Below are 16,610 nucleotides of genomic sequence, written 5' to 3' on the forward strand. Positions count from 1 at the left end.
TATTGTTAGAAATATACAAGAAGCCCACATTACCAAATTGTGGGAAACATTGTTAGACTCAAGCTAAACTAAACACATCTATGCTAAAATCTAATTCTTCTCCTGTGAGAGGAGCAAACAGGTTGACTCCTCGAAGTGCTCTTCTAACAGTGAAGAGAGTAGGTGGTATCGCTTCCACGTAGACAGATGCATTCAAGTAGTCAATTCAAGAAGTCTTTCCTGGCCTAATTAGGAAAGTTCACGTTTTAAACACTGTCATAAAACGGTGATCTTGAGTATATGAATGAGGCTAATGCTAACTGGATTCCAAATTTCATGTTTTTGTTTTAAAATGCTGTTGCCTGGTTGATGCTTGGTCAGTGTGTGCTGTGTGTTAGCAGAGTGACTGTAGGCCTTGTGCTCAGCAGGGGACAACTTTCTGGGTAGTCGGTCTGTGAAACTCTTCATCATCTCTGATTACAGCTTTGCTTTAGATGCTGAAACCATTTGTTGGTCTCATTTGTGTTTCTCTCTGAAAAGACCTATTGGGTAGAAGTTCATAAACCATATTATTCAATAAACAAAGCAAATACCTGAGTAGAGAAACAAAAAGCTGTTGTGATGTGTGAAATGTAAAGCTAAACTTGATTCTTGCAAGAGTCTCAGAGTGAAACTGCTAAGTTGCTTCTGTATAACTATATTAACTTGGGATGGGGGAAGATATTTCAGTCTTTTCAATAATGAGGAATTTTCCTCATTTTTTTAGAGTCAAGAATCCCCTTCTTGGCGTGAATGGATAATATTTCTGGTGCATAAGGGGAAAGACATTAAAAAGATGCATGAATGCCACAGACTGAGGAAAGGAACTGAAAGAGCAACCTCAGGCTGCTATGTTTGAACAGGCTAGAGGATTTTAACAGGAGTCAGCATACAGAAGTCTCGATGGACCACCGAACTGTGATTATTTATTTTTTTTTTTAAGATTTATTTGTTCTACTGTTTCTGTTGCAATGAATGGAAAACAAAGAGCAAGATCTGACTTCTGAAATAGAAAGTATAAAATACAGGCTGAAGACAAATCATTATTGTCTGGTTGTCTGTCTATGCGTGATAAGTCTTGAAAAATTTTTTTTTTCATTTTATTTCTATCAAATTTCTTCCTAATGAATCATGCAGTTCCTCGCTAAAAGGATGCAACGCTGGAGTGAACACCAGTCCTTAGTTCGGCGATAAAGCAAGTCACGCTTAAAACCACAGTTACTAGTGATGCTGTTAAGGTTTCTGGGGTGGCTCGGAGAGGTGTGTCTCCTCTTTACCTCCCCCCAGCTGCAGTTTATTGACTCTTCTGTTCTTTTGGCTGTCTTGGAGGGGTTTTGTTTTTACCAGCACTGCCCGACTCTCTTTTCACTTTCATTTCTACAATTGGCGAGTGGCTTTTGTCAGCTTTTCTATTTCTGCTGCTTTCTGAAAACTCCAGCTGCCTTGGAGCTTGTTCTGTGCTCTCCCCCGGCGCCGCATCGCAGGCTGGCTCGCCATGTGCTCGGCGCTGCTCCCTTTCCCATCTCGCCCTGGGAGGGGGTTCAGCGGCCGGCTCTGCCGCTGGGCGAAGGGCAGCCCCGCGTCCATCTCCCCCCCCCCCCCCCCCGCTTTCCTGGCCCAAGAGCGGGGCACGGCTTCCCCTGAGCTGCCGGGCCTCCCCCCCCCCCCCCCCCCCCCCAGCCGGGGAGGGAAGCTCGCCCTCCCCTCGGCACGGAGGATCGCTCCTCAGCCGTGTTTCCTCGCCGCCGGTCGCAGCGGTGCCGTCGGTGGGGTGAGCGGGCCTGGGCTGTGCTCGCAGCAGGAGGGACGGATGACGAAGTTTACTTGAACGCGTTTTTCTTCGGAAAAACTCTTGTTCCTCGCCCTCCCTGAGGGGTGCCTGCTGAGCTCGCGGGTGCCAGGCCCGGCTTAGATACAGACCCGGCCCTAGGCCTGGCCCCTTCGCCCGGGCGGGGCCGCCGCCGCCTCTCGACGTCCCGCCCGCGGGCCGTGCCACGACAGCCCTGGGCACCCTCCGCGCCGCGGCCCTTTAAGGCCCGTCGGGGGCTCGGCCCTTGAGTGGCGTCGCCGCGCGCCCTATGACCGACGGCTGGTCCCGCCTCCGGATCGGCTCGGCCAATAGGAGCAGGGCGGGGCGGGCCCTGTGCCGGCCGCCCTCCGCGTTTCCCTTCCGCTGTTAAAGGAGACGCGGCGCGGAGGAGCGGGGCGGGGGCTTGTCGAGCGGGCGGGGGAGCGGACGCCCCCTTTAAACTATGCGCGCGGCGCGCGGGCGACCATGCAATGGCGGTCGCTGGTGCTGGGGCTGCTGCTGCTGAGGCTGGGGCTGCAGGCGCTGCTGGCGCTGCTGCCCGCGCTGGCGCCCGGCCTCTGCCTGCGCCGCCGCTTCCCCTTCCCCTTCCCGCCGCCGCCCGCCGCCCTCGGCCCGCCCGGCGCCGCCGCCGGCCCCGGCTCCTCGCACTGGGGCTCGCTGCTGCGGCGGGGCGGCGGCGCGGGGGGTGCGGCGGGGGTCGACGAGTACGAGCGGCGGTACAGCGGCGCCTTCCCCCCGCAGCTGCGGGCCCGGCTGCGCGACGCCGCCCGCGGCATGTTCGTCTTCGGCTACGACAGCTACATGCGGCACGCCTTCCCGCGGGACGAGCTCGACCCCCTCCACTGCCGCGGCCGCGGCCCCGACCGCCACGACCCGTGAGTCGCCGGGGGCGGTGGGGGGGGTGGGGTGCGGCCGGGCCCGGTCGCGGCGGGGCCTGACGCTCGTCTCTCCTCTTCCAGCTCCAACCTCAACATCAACGACGTGCTGGGAAACTACTCGCTGACGCTGATCGACGCGCTGGACACGCTGGCGGTGAGTCCCCGGCGGGGCCCCGGGGCAGACGGCCCGGGGTGGGGGTGGTGGGGGGGGCTCCGAAACCTGCCCGGGCCGCGGGGCGCCCGCCGCACCCCGGCTGAGCTTCACGATCGGCGGTGCTGCGAGGGGGACGTGGATCCGTCCGGCTGCGGTGGCCCCGCTTTGCTGGACGGGGGGGGGGGGGGCGGTGGTGGGGTGCGGAGTTGCCGCGTCGCCCCGTTAGGTTTAATCGGGAGGGAAGCTGGGGAGGTTCGCGTCGGCAGCCGGCATGAGCAAACCGAATTTTGCAAATGAGTTTGAAGGTACGTTAACGTAGCTGGGGTGTGTCGCCAGAGAGAGGTTCTTCTGCTGATTAAACTCTGAAGGCGGCGTCTTAGCAGGACACGGACGTTAACGTCCGAAAGGCTGACGTCGGTTGACGCGAGGCTTTGAGAGATGCTCAACCCCAGATGCTCCTGGACACGCACGGCTCTCGCTTGCTCTGTTCTGTTAGTCCGGCCGTTAGCAGCGAAACGGGCGCCTGTTGCCATTCACCGGCTGGTTTATTCCCAACCCTGGTGCGGGAAACCGGGAGTCAAAGCTCGCTGTCGGGCTCAGAGCTGCGTTTAGGAGGGCTGTGGAGGTGCAGGTCTCGGTTGCGGGATGGTTGGATTGAGCTGGGAGCGTGGTCACGGGCTGTCTCCTTGGCAGCAGGCAGGCTGCTGGAACGGACTTTGAAGGAAGGAGTTAATGGGGGACATGAGGATGTAGTACAGCATTAATTTATTCAGCGTTCTCTTGAAGATGGGTCTTGCTGGGTTCTTCTGCCCTGGTACTGAACAACACTGATCTTGTCCCTTGCTCAGAGGTTGAACTTATAACAACAGTAGTTCTGATATCTTGAATCAGCTCTGTGTTTAAAAATAATTTAAAAAAAAAGCTAGTGGAGCTGAGGAAGAGGGGTACTTGGTAGAGAAACTTGGTGAGAAGTTGAAGGAAGATGGCAACAGGAAGTTTTGCACTGGAGGGAGTTACTGCACGGTGTTTTCTAAGGACCTGCCGTGGGGCAAATGCTGTTTAGCCTCTGTGTGTTAATGCTGTTAATGCAAAAAGTGCTAATGTTTCATGCAGAGTTGCTGACAGAAATAGAGATCAATTCTTAAGATGGAAGAGAAGGTGAGATGGCATCGTGAGGATCCAATTAAAAATTGTAATGAAGTTCAGCGATATGAAGTAGAAGGGTGTAATATTTTGTAAGTGAGAGGTTATTAAATCCTTCACTTCTGAGGAGAAGCTGCTGGGTGTATACTTGCTAACAGCTGGATCACGAGCTAGCAGCGTTACACAGGCAGGGAAGGGCAGGAGTACGTGGGGGTGTATCAGGAGAGATTTCCAGAAGAGGCGGAGGAAATTTTGGAGATGATCTTCCCCGAGGCTCAGGTGAGATCTCTTTTGGAATATGGCCGTACTCTGGTGTTCAGGAAGGGTGGATTTGAGCTGGAATCTGCATGGGTTGCGGAGAGATGTGTCAGGAAGAGAGTTCATCTTATTCAAGATGACTGAAAGAGCTCTGATTGTTTCGCTTGGCAGAGACGGCCTGACTGACACGTAAGTCTGTATGAAGAGCGGTGAAAGGAAGGAGGGGAAAAGCTGTAAAGCTGCTTCTCGCCTGCTGAAATAGACTATCATATGCATTTCTGTTTGTTAAAATTTGAAGATAACGTGAGAAGCAACTCAGTTTTATGTTAGTAGTACGGTATCATGGAGAAGAGCCTCTTCCTTGAACTCCTTGTGCGTATTTAGAAACCCCCTTAGGTTTCAGAGTCTCATTTTTGCAGCCAGGGCAGATTCTTGGCCTTCTGGAGTGTCAGGGCCCCCCGACGCACTGGATCTGTGGTGCGTTTCTCTCCTCCTGTGCAGAAGGTGGTGTGTGCAAGGACTGTATGCGTGCTTCAGGTTGTGTAAAGTACTTCCCGCTGCGAACAGGGAATCGCAGCTCTGTGCTGAGGAGGTCTCAGCTGTGTAACCGAACGCGGCAGCGATGAACAGGGCTGAAAGCAGGAAGTGAGGAAAACGTTGGTTTTAACTGAAACAGCAGTTAGGGATCCGTGCTGCGTGGCTGATGGTGTGATGGCTAAACAGTTGCCTTCCTGTCCTCGTTCAGCAGTGGCTCAGTGTCCTATCCATACCTTTTGGGGCAGTACATAACTTTTTTTTCCCTCGAATACAAAACTTCTGGTTCCTAGACTCTCCTGTGTTTCAGAAGCTTCTGCACAGAGAAGGCCTATGTTGCTCTTCATCCGCTCAGATCAAGCACGTGAATGCTTTCCCACTAGGTCTGGGTAATGGAAAGAGCAGGCTGGCTGGCACATGGTGCTTTGATGGTTAAAGAGCTAGGTAGGTTCCCTGTACTCCCAGCCTTATCGTGAACTTATGGAAGCGGGAACCTGTGTTTTCCGTCCACGTTCCTGCTTCCCTGAAGCTGGGGCTGAATTTACGTCTGTCTCTGGATATAGTGGAAATCAAGTGCTAAGGTATGCCTATGGAAAACTGGCGTGAGGGAACTCCTGGGCATGGCGTGCAGTGTGGAGTCAAAAGCCCGAAAGGTTGGACTCCGCTGGTCAAATAAATGTCAAATCAGACTTCATTGTTCTGCAAGTTGTGTTACCTTTTAAGCTAAACTTAGCTCTTAAACTGATAGTTTAAGCAGTTAAAACACTCAGTGCGCTACATCTTAAGAGGTTTTTAGACTCCTGCTCTAAGAGATCACCCAGAAGGCTGATGTTGGGGTGGAAGAATACATGAGTGCATAGATTAGTAAAACAGACAAAAATATATCTTTGTGGATTTCCCTGTTTTAACATACTTTTTAAAAAATGCACTTTTACATGTCAGTAGGATGGGTAACTTTCCGGAAAGTCTTTTTAGCAGGAGCTTGAAGTACTCTGTTCTGTATCTAGTTAATATGACCGTTGGTCTAAAATGTGAACTTGCCGTTCTTTTCCCCAACCCTCTTCTGAAGCAACAATTAGACAAAATAGCTTTGTTTTTATGTAAAAGGTAATGGGAAACTCCTCAGAATTCCAGAAAGCAGTGAAGCTGGTGATCGAGACGGTTTCATTTGATAAAGACTCAACGGTCCAAGTTTTTGAGGCAACAATCAGGTATGTCGTTCTTAAGTTTCTGTCTTTAAAACAGTAACAAGGTTAAAGACTTGGTGTGCATATACGGGAGAACCAAAGTAAAATCATTGATAAGGATGTCTTTGGTAGGCTTTATTCCATAATTGTTCCTTGAGTAAGTTGTGTTTTAACCTTTTATGAAAATATTCCATCCTTTCATAATTAAAACAATTTTAATGAGTCACATGTGACTTGAAGCAGTGATACAACGGTAGTCTCAACTGTGTTTGGCTTGCAGACTGCTACTTTTTTGTTGTCGCTCTTGCAGTGGAGACTCGGATCTGTGCACAGCAAACAACCCTGCTGACAGGTTTTCCGCGTTTTGGTTTTCTTCCATGGACCTTCTGCTTGCTTTCGCTTTCGTTTTAGATGAAAAACAGGCCTGTCTGTCTTGGAGATGAGTTTAAGATACTGTCTGATTTTAAATGGCTTCATTTCCTGAATGTCTTAAACAGTGTTTATTCAATTGCTGCTTAACTTGGCTAGGCTTTCTTTTTTTCTGAGTTTATGTAACAACCTTGCTGCCATTTGCAGGGGCAAGGAGGTCTTCACTCATCAATAGACTTGGTATGTTGTAAGGAGCTACTGGGTTAGGTAAATTTTGCAGAACTGGATTTTGGGATTACTGTGGCTGACAAGCAACATGACTTCCAGATGTTTTCACTACTGGTGGGGAAAAAGCAGATCTCTTTCTGTAGTGCCTGTAAGGTGCACAGAGTAATACTTCTGTTAAACATGGTACTGGTAAGGGTTTAGCTGAAGAACTAGGTTCAGATCAGATTTAAAAACTGAAGATCTTTTCCTTTTCCCACAGGGTTTTGGGAAGCCTGCTTTCTGCCCACATAATAATTACAGATACCAAACAGCCTTTTGGTGATATGACCATTAAGGATTATGACAATGAGCTGTTGCATATGGCTCATGACCTAGCAGTGAGACTACTTCCAGCCTTTGAGAACACCAAAACTGGAATTCCATATCCTCGGGTAAGTGAGCACACCAACGCAGTGGGGAAATAATCTAAAAGTAGTAATTCACCTGTCCTACAACTCGAATTCTGTACCCTGTGTGTGCCTTTATATGTGCACTTGGGGTATTGAACCTGCTCTAAGTTACATTAAAATGGCGTGGGGGGAAAACTGCGCTAAGTTATGGTGATATGGACGACATATAAGTTGCTCCTTATGTCTAGTAAATGTTTTCTTTAGGCTGTTTTTTCACTCTGTATATATTGTTCGTACGGGTCAGTAGTCATCTGTTTCCATGCTGTTTGGCTGGAACGTGCCCTGCCCCACGCTTTCTTCCTATATATCACGCAGCAACAAACAATGCCGTCATTAAGAAGGTTAACAAGAAATACTGTAAAGGCAAATAGCCTAGGAAGGTGACTTTATTGGTGACTTGGTACTGAGATAATTGTGATAAGATAAAACTCATCTAAACCATTTGTCATACTGAGCTTGGAATTTGTAATTTTCTTGAATACTGCTCAGTGAGTACTCAAGAATACTGCAGTATTCTTGAATACTGCGTCCTCTTGTTTTAAGCAGATGCAGTTTGCAAGGAGAAGGATGTCAGTTCTAGTGGAACAACTCTAAACTGTAAAACTAATTAGCACTTGCCTGACTATTAATTTCTGGGGACGGCAGCACTGCTTTTCCTCCAGACCTGTCAGGCTGTAGAAACATGAACTCTCACTTCTGTTCGGAGTCTGGTGAGGCGGTTGAAGGGTGGTGTAACTTCCCTTCAGCATTTTGTTCTGCGGGGAAGTTGAGGAGCATTCCCTGAGGACACTCTTGATTTCAAGAGTACTAACTGAGAGGAAGCAGTACTTGCATCACCCTTGGAAGAACCTGAATGTTTAGTAGAAATGGTGGAGAAGTGGACTGAAATTTGGAAGGATTAACAAGTATAAGAGTAGCAAAATAAGGGTTGCCCACCTTGAGCATGATGTTATAAAGCTGGAAGATGAATTGCAGGAGTTCTTCAGGAAAGCTTCTTGACCAAGCAGCGATATGCTGGCTTTCTAACTATACACACATTGCACGCTACGTATTGCAGAAACTAATAAAAAGGCTTTATAATAAATATAAGACTGCAGATGAGAGCACAGCTGTATGAGGTGCAGCCTGCCTTCTTGCTGTTAGCGCTCTCTCTGCCTGCTTCACAGGTCAATCTGAAGAAGGGGGTACCTCCAGACAGCAATAATGAAACTTGTACTGCAGGAGCCGGTTCTTTGCTGGTGGAGTTTGGCATCCTTAGCAGGCTGCTTGGCGATTCCACGTTTGAATGGGTGGCCAGGAGGGCTGTCAAAGCACTCTGGAGTCTCAGGAGCAATAACACCGGACTGCTAGGTAATCTCCTCTGAGGTGATGCTATATTGACTGGCTCCATGTTTCAACCTACCTCAGTCTCCTGTAGCAGAATGCCATCATGCCACAGGTTTCTTTCATGTATCGTAAACTCTGTTGATCTGCTTCCTCTGTAGCTGTTAAGTCATGCTCTCCTTGCGTACTCATGGTTCGTGTTGACCAAATGGCACTTTGTAATTTCGTAAGAAAAATGGAGCATCTGTATTACTTCTTAGGGCACAGGTTTCCAAGGACAGATTTTTCATGTAACTGGGAAATGAGACTGAAGTTCTTGCATTTGTATCCCCGTTAATATAGTTTAGATTGGCAGATGACTAAAAGTACTTAAAACAACTGCATGTGTGTGCTAGTTCCTTGGATGAATGCACTGTAACACTTTATTTTGATAGTGATCTTTGATCATTCCTCCTTAAGACTTTTCGAAGACGTAATATTTCTAAGTTCTGGTTCTTGATTATTTTTCTCTGATGTACTTGGCAGCTTTAGTCTAAACTTTTTGTCTGTTCTGAAAGGAAATGTTGTGAATATTCAAACTGGTCATTGGGTCGGAAAGCAAAGTGGATTGGGAGCAGGGTCGGATTCATTCTATGAATACCTTCTGAAGTCTTACATCCTCTTTGGAGAAAAGGAAGACTTGGATATGTTCAATGATGCTTATCGGAACATTCAGAACCACTTAAGAAGAGGGTATGTTGTTTCATATGAGTATCGATTCCTTAAGCGATGAGTACTCCAGCAAGATATAAGAGATTGTATAGTGTTTTGTGTCATGCTCTAGAAAATCTGTGTTCTCTTTTTTCTTTAAAAAACAAAATCTTATTTCCGTGGTAGTGACCGTGGAAATAAATTTTAACGTTCCCTTCACTTCTTAGTCAACTGATCTGTATAGCATTATTGGTGCAAAGAAGCTAAACTGGTTACCGTCCAAGTTAGTAAACGTTAGGCGGAGAGAAGGCTGTAAAACTGCGAGGGAAATGTATTAAATTGGCTGGTTTAGTACTTCTTAAGGCCTGATCTTACCTAGCGTGACTTTTTGGTAGAGATTCTGCTGGCATAACTTTAGGATATGGTGTACATACCTTTATGAATTAATTTTTCTGAGAGCATGACTGGCGTTTTGGTTCTTTTCGAAGCGGCTTTGAGCCTAGCACGACAAATCTGTGGCTCATTCTCTTTGCTGGTGGCAGTGCTGTGAAATGAAACGTGCATTGCGTTCTTCTAAAATAGTGAATATTTACACATGCTTATTGTTACTTGGCAGTCGAGAAGCTTGCAATGAAGGTGAAGGTGACCCTCCTCTGTACGTTAACGTAAACATGTTCACAGGACAGCTGATGAACACGTGGATTGACTCTTTGCAAGCCTTTTTTCCTGGACTACAGGTAAGCTTTCATTCTGTTAAAGACAAAATGACACAGTAAAGGGGTGTAGAGAAAGGCTCATTCTAATCCTAGGCTGTGAACGAGTCTAAGCATCTCTTCTGAGATGAGCTTCAACCTGTGGGTTTACATCTGGCTGCTCTGGTAAGAGAGTCTTAGGGCGGTTCAGCTTCTGCATCAGTATAACAGTATTGGAGGGCCTGGCCTACTAGATTTGAGATACTTTTAACTTTTCTCGTGTAACCTCAGTATTTGTATACCATGCTGTGAGGCTGAGCTCCGCTAAAGCTTTTCGTGCGAAGGAATTAATACATTCGCTTTTTTGGGGGGGGGTTGGGGTTTTTTTTTGTCTCTCCTTATGAGGGGTGTGTTTTATTATATGGCATGTTCTTACATGGAGCGGAAAGCAATTTGCTGGCTTGCGGTATTAAGCGTGCATGTTTACGGCTGTTGTTATGCCTAGGTGTTGATAGGAGACGTGGAAGATGCTATTTGTCTCCATGCTTTTTATTATGCCATATGGAAACGATACGGAGCTCTCCCAGAAAGATACAACTGGCAATTGCAAGCACCGGATGTTCCCTTTTATCCCCTGAGGCCAGAGTTAGTGGAATCCACATACCTTCTTTATCAGGTACTTGACTTTTCTGAGCTTACAGCTCATATTTCGGCAAAAATAGCTTCTATCAGAAAGTCACTTTTTCTTCCCCTAGCCTCTGGCCTGCTAAAACCTGGTGCCTCTGGACCTGCCTGTTCTTAGACGGAGGTCTCTGTTTAGGCACTAGATTGTTACGCAGTGTAGTTGCTATGTTGTTTGCTTAAAAAAAAAAATAGCCTTTTTCATAAGACAGACAAAAATGAGACTAAACGTTTTCAAAAAATAGCTGGCAGATTTTTACAAGGTAGAGACCTGTGACTTCTTAATAGAAATTGCTGAAGTAAATGTAATAGCTTTCCTTGCTATATTGTCTAGGCACAGTCTCCAACTGGCAGAAGGTACAGTAGAATAACTTTCTGGCTTCAAGAAAGCTATCAGAGTTTGAATTTAGTACAGGTTTTATTAGGATTTGCACTAAAGCAAATGTGAGAAGCTTGCACAGAGTAATCTAAGTCGTGTTCCTATAAAGAGAAGTTTACTGTAATACACGAGAATCTGATACTACTAGGCCTTTGTTGTGTTATTTTTACAAGATTTTGAAATTGCTGACTCTAACTCTTGTCTGTCTTCCTTATTAGGCCACAAAGAACCCATTTTACCTTCATGTGGGAATGGATATTCTGCAGAGTTTGGAAAAATATACAAAAGCAAAGTCAGTCTTCAATGTTCTTTGTCTTCTCTCACAGCTATATACGTATATTTTATTATGTAAATATATAGAATCCAATCTGCCAAATGTAGGTAAACCAGAAAACCCAACCCTCCATGAAAGCCACAAGTGATGATTTATTTATTGAGCAATTATTTCTTTTTCATCTGAAAATGAAATTATAGTCCAGTGACAACTTTATGCCTTCAGAATGTTATAACTGCCTTTCAAAATGCATTGTTGATGATCAGTTGCTAAAAACTGGTAAAATTAGTAGGTGTGGGTTTTTTTTTTCTATGGATTCTGCAAAAATATTTCTAACCTCATGGGCCCGTGGCGTTTAACTGAACTGGAGGGATGGCCTCTAAGATAGATGCTGTTGCATATCAGCTTTCGTCTCAAGACAGTAACAGTGAATCCTGACTGTAATACTGAGTATCTGAACTTTTTGCAAGACTCAGAGGGAAGATAGCGAATTTTTATTCAACTATTGGCATTTACTGATTTTGTAGACGAGTCTGTACTAAGCATAGGACAGTATAAAACTGCGCCATTCTGCGGTTAAGTGGGATTCAGATGCTGTGTAGGGGCTTGGCTGAAAGAATTACGAGTGCACTGTGTGACAGCTTGCAGCTTCGTCATTTGTTAAGTGTTGGTGGGAGGGAAGAGTAGGTAGCTTGGGAAGAAACCTTTGCATGAGACCAGGCTGCCAGACCTGGGTTTCTCAGGTGCTCGTTATGGGGAAATGGCCTGTTTTGTGCGGGGTGCCTTGGGAGTATCTTGCTTCTTTGAGAAACTCTTAACAAATCTGCACGATGGAATAGGTGAACCACAGGGTCAACGATTACAGTCTCATCAGAATACCAGAGACCAATAATCAGTGCTTACTTGTAAGAGAGACTTGTTTCATTTTTAACTTCACCCCTAGTGACAGTTGGAATGGTCTGAAGTTAAGGAATATCTAGGGAGCGCTTCGAGATCAGAATGCGTGGGAGCTAAACCCAAACTAATCTTAAATCTTGCAGGTGTGGCTATGCCACATTACACCACGTTGTAGAGAAGACAAAGGAAGATAGAATGGAGAGCTTTTTTCTCAGTGAAACATGTAAATATTTGTACCTGGTACGTATATGTTCTTCATTTCAAAGATACTCTCTTGCATGCGCTGTGCACAGACATGGCACAGCGAGGAGGCAGGACATTGTTAATTAGAACCTGTGCTGCGCCCTGGGGAAGAGAGGGGTTTAGGTATCAGAGTGTATCAGAGAATGCGCTGCTCTTCTTTCTTTGCCCCTGCCCTAATCTTGGAGGTTTGGGCAGCTGCTGGCTGGAGAGCTGGCAGCTCTTTTGGGGGGGAGCTGGAAAGGAGAGGAAGCAAGACTGAAGGAAGCTGCTGCTCAGCTCTGAGCTAAATTACTGCTTGTAGCCATTTTGCCTGCCTCACAGCAGCCTCCGATTTCTCCCCATCAGGCTTTGGCAGTCACAGGAGAAAGCATTTGAGCCAACACTGCTTAAGCTACTGTCCTCAATCTCCTTTAGTCTAGAAAACCAAATAAATGTATGACTGAATGGGAACAGTGGATGCCAGCCTGGAAATGCCTGCATAGTGCAGCTTAGAAAAATAAGGGCAGTTTAAGTTGTGTGCGAAGTTTTTCTTTTGCTCTCCTCTTTTAACTGTTAAAATAAATCCCTTGCATTAAAACTATTTATTTCCATTTGCTCTAAGAGTAGTTACCCATTTAGCACTAAAAGGTATGCTTTTTGTGTGATCCTTCAAATGCGTGAGTGCGTGCGTTTTAACTTATTGTTGATGGGACATGAAGAATGTTGCACCCATACTATAGCTGTCTCTCTCATCTCGTTTAGTTGTTTGATGAAGAGAATCCACTGCATAAATCTGGAAATAAGTATATGTTTACTACTGAGGGACATGTTGTGTCTGTGGATGAACGTTTCCGTAACTCACTGTGGCAAGACATCCTCCCTGGAGAAGAGGACAGCGCAGATAAAATTAAACCTAACGAATTAAAGGCAGTCAACTTCAGTTCTAATGTAAGGAATACACAGAGCGTTCCTGGCTGTGTTGCTGGAGAAGGGATGTATGCTGAACTGGGTTAGGCAGTAGAAAAAGAGCCGTTTGGAAGTGTTACTTTAGGGCTCTGCAGTGTTTCCTTTATGAGTGTCAACTATCTGAGAAGCTCCCTTGTGAAAAACACTTTCAGTAGTGGAATGAATGGATTAGGATAATGTGAGAGTTGTTATGTTGAGGGTGAAACCTGTCCCCTTTTAAGTATTTTGCAGCAATTAGTTTGTTAATTTATTTCCAGTTATTTTTCCCTTCCCCTTTTCTTTGCCCTTAAAATCTTCCAGTGTTGCTGTGATGGGGAAAGAGAAAAGCAGAGCGTCATTTAAACAGGGCTTTTTTTCCTCAGAATGGTTTTGAGACATGTAAAGGTGACCTTTCTTAGCTAGGCATCAACTGAGTACAGAGCTATGGATCCAGTGCCTATCACCAACCAAAATAGATATGTTTTTAATACAGAACAATTTAGAAAAAAAAAAAAATCTCTGCTAGTAGGTTCTAGCGTGGTTTCTTTCCTCCTCCCCCCAGTCCTGCAGAAAAAGAGCATTATTTTAAAACACATTCACAGTTGTCATAGTGAAGGAAGTCTCAGTTGAATAACAAGCTGCAGTAGTTTGGCGTGTATTTGGAAGCTTGCAGCCTGCACTAGGGAAACACTTGCTGTTCATTTATGTGGTTTGTGCTGTAAGTTTGCAAAGAGCGAAGGAGAGTCGGGACCAAAAGTGCTATTGGGTACAATTTTCTGTACTGGGAGGAAATCTGTGGTTGCTGATGCTGAAACGCCTGCTAGATTACAGAGGGTGTGGGATTGCCTGTTTTTGTATTTGAGTTCTTAAAAATATTCTCATTTTGTTAACAGTGTAACAGGGTTCCTGACGAGAGGAGATACTTACTGCCATTGAAGAGTAACTACATGAGACAGATTGATCAAATGGTGGGCTTGATCTGAATGGTTCTTCAGAGTAACTTTTATCATACGTCAGGAGGAGCATGGGATTTGGCTGTAGACATTCCTCTCCTCTTCAGCTACGCACCTGCATACGCTGAGTCACTTGGGTATACCCGTGCTTGTTAGTTTTCAATTACGGAGATGAAGGGAGATCCAAGTTCTCTTACGAGTTCTGTCTTCTGAACTGCGGTAACTCCGTGTGCCACCTGAATAGAGATTTCTTGTTTTAAGACTTCCTATGAAAAATGTTGTTGCAAATGAAGGCTGAATATACTTAAAAAAGAAAAAAAAAAAAAGAAAAAGAAAAGAAAATTGGCGTGTGCCACTTAGCTACCTCTTTGTAGCTGTATTACAAATGTCCCTTTAGAAAAGGGTCTAGTATTTAATTTGAAATGATCTTGGGATTGGGGAAGGAATGGGAAAGTGCAATTTCTTACACCAAGTTTAATCATTGAATTATTCTGACTAGCAATACACAACCTTAAGTACTACTCAGGTAGGAACCCACTGGTAATGGGTTTTGCTGAAACAAAAACGCTGTATCTAGAATAGTATCTTGAAAAGATAACTCCTGATCATATAAGAAGCTATCAGTATAGTCATGATACCCTCATATACACAGTTGTATAGAACTGCACAGTCACAAGAGCCTGTGGCTACAGAAACCAGTAATAAAACAAATCAGGTGCCTTTTTTTGTAAGGGAATGGGTGGGAGGGAAGGGGAAATTGCAAAGCCACTCAGCTGTCAAGCAGCTAACTTTAGCTTAGCTGAGCAGAAGTTCCAAAAGTTTTGTTGTTTGCCATGTATCTAGTGCCTTTTTAGGAGAGATGCTGCTAAGAACTGGTATAACAATACATGAAGAACAAACTATTTCACATTCCTGACAGCATTAATATGTTAGTGCCTTAAGTTTTCTTCACTAGTAGGAAAAACTGAGCTTGCTTGGGAAGGTGGATAAAGTATTTCTGATTAGCTGGCCGCAAAATACAGCGGATCCCAAAGTAACTTAAAAAGTAACTTACCTATGAGATGACTTCTTTTTTTCTTAAAGATACTGGAAGAATATCAACTGCTTGTGCCCACCCCAGAGAGTACTTGTGGGCTGGATGTATTCTCGGTGTCGGTTTAGTTAGTGACGGGGCTGCCGCTGCCTCGCCCTGGGAATGGCGTTCGTAAGAGGTCTGAGCCGGCAGCGTGCTAACTTCCCTCTGCCACACGACAGTTTGGTACATGCCGTCGTAACGGGGCCACGGCTGCGGCAGCTAGTGATGCTGACTGTAGTGCTGAACTGTACCCGTAAGTTGTGCCTTTTGGTTCCAGTGAGGGATGGTGAAAAAACGCTGTTGCTTCATCCCACCATCTTGAAATACAGCTCAGATATGTTTGAGGAATAACTGTCTGTGAGCTTTCAGGAAGAAAGCAGTTAAATTCAGGCAGGGCTGTTGAGGGATGAAAACAAGCTGAGGCCAAAACCACTTACTCTAAGAGTTTGTTGTGGGTTTTTTTTTTTCCCCCAATGGCTCCCCATTTCTTACATGCTTTTTACTTTTGACTACAGTTGAAGTAGTTGAATGTTACTGTTGGGTTAATTATTTTTAAATTAAGGCTTAAATATAAGGGCAAACTTGATCTGCTGTATTTTCACCTTCTTATAACAACATTGGTTTTCATAAACCATGTGTTGCAACTCAAAACATTTCTAATAAATATGAAGTTAGTGCTGAAGAGGTTATTGTTTGAATCTTTTAGTATACAGATGCATCTCAGGGACTTTGTTGTAGAATCTTCTATTCCATGATAGTTGGATCTTGTATTCAGGCAAAAAAAAAAAAAAAAAAAAATCCTGTCTTCTTAGTCTTACTGTGTGTGTTTTAAGGGGGGGGAGGGTTGGAGAGGAGAGAGGGAAGTATGTTAAGATTTTCCAAAACACTGCAATAGAATCGGTTGCCTTGATATTTGAGGCAGCTGGCAATTCCAACCCCTGTAGAATTGGCTTTGCAAACCTATTACTGGAATGTCTTAGTTGCCTATTTCAAAGCAAAACATAAATTGATCCAAGTGTTACGATCCAAAGAGGTATTGGGAGAGGTTCAAGGTATAGCTTCTTAACCAGTAAACGTTGCCTGGGCATGCCGGTATGCTTCAGTTTGTAAACATGTAAAGAAGCGCAGGAGGATGCGTAAAGGGAGTGCTTTCTGCCGACCGAGGGAGGCAGAAAGGAAAAACGTCCGGACTTTCTGAAACGCTGCTACCGGGCCAGATCTTCTGATTGTAGCTCTGAGAGGAGGAGCGCTTGGCAGCGTGGAAGCCGAACGCAGCATTCCACAACTGGCCACTTAAAATCATGGCGCAGCAGATGCCAGGACGGACATTGCCCTGGGCGTGTCGGTGCCTGCTTCTGGTAGTGATTTTTCCCTGCCTGGCAGTTTAGCTCTCCGAACGTGCGTTATATACCTTGCAATTGCCTCTCAGTGTTTCGTGCCTTCTGAAGCAC

At 45.6% G+C, this 16,610-nt stretch overlaps 1 protein-coding gene across 1 annotated transcript; it reads left to right on the forward strand.

The window, feature by feature from the left end:
* The first annotated feature begins 2,260 nt into the window (after window positions 1–2,260).
* Window positions 2,261–14,811, forward strand: EDEM1 (ER degradation enhancing alpha-mannosidase like protein 1). The gene is made up of 12 exons (XM_076346706.1): window positions 2,261–2,703; window positions 2,788–2,860; window positions 5,903–6,006; window positions 6,839–7,010; window positions 8,195–8,378; window positions 8,909–9,083; window positions 9,658–9,778; window positions 10,239–10,409; window positions 11,012–11,085; window positions 12,108–12,204; window positions 12,949–13,134; window positions 14,025–14,811. The coding sequence occupies exons 1-12, from the start codon at window positions 2,294–2,296 to the stop codon at window positions 14,112–14,114; spliced, it is 1,857 nt and encodes a 618-aa protein (XP_076202821.1). The 5' UTR covers window positions 2,261–2,293; the 3' UTR covers window positions 14,115–14,811.
* The last annotated feature ends 1,799 nt before the right edge of the window (window positions 14,812–16,610 follow it).

This window comes from Aptenodytes patagonicus, chromosome 8 (assembly GCF_965638725.1).
Source record: "Aptenodytes patagonicus chromosome 8, bAptPat1.pri.cur, whole genome shotgun sequence".
NCBI lineage: Eukaryota > Metazoa > Chordata > Aves > Sphenisciformes > Spheniscidae > Aptenodytes > Aptenodytes patagonicus.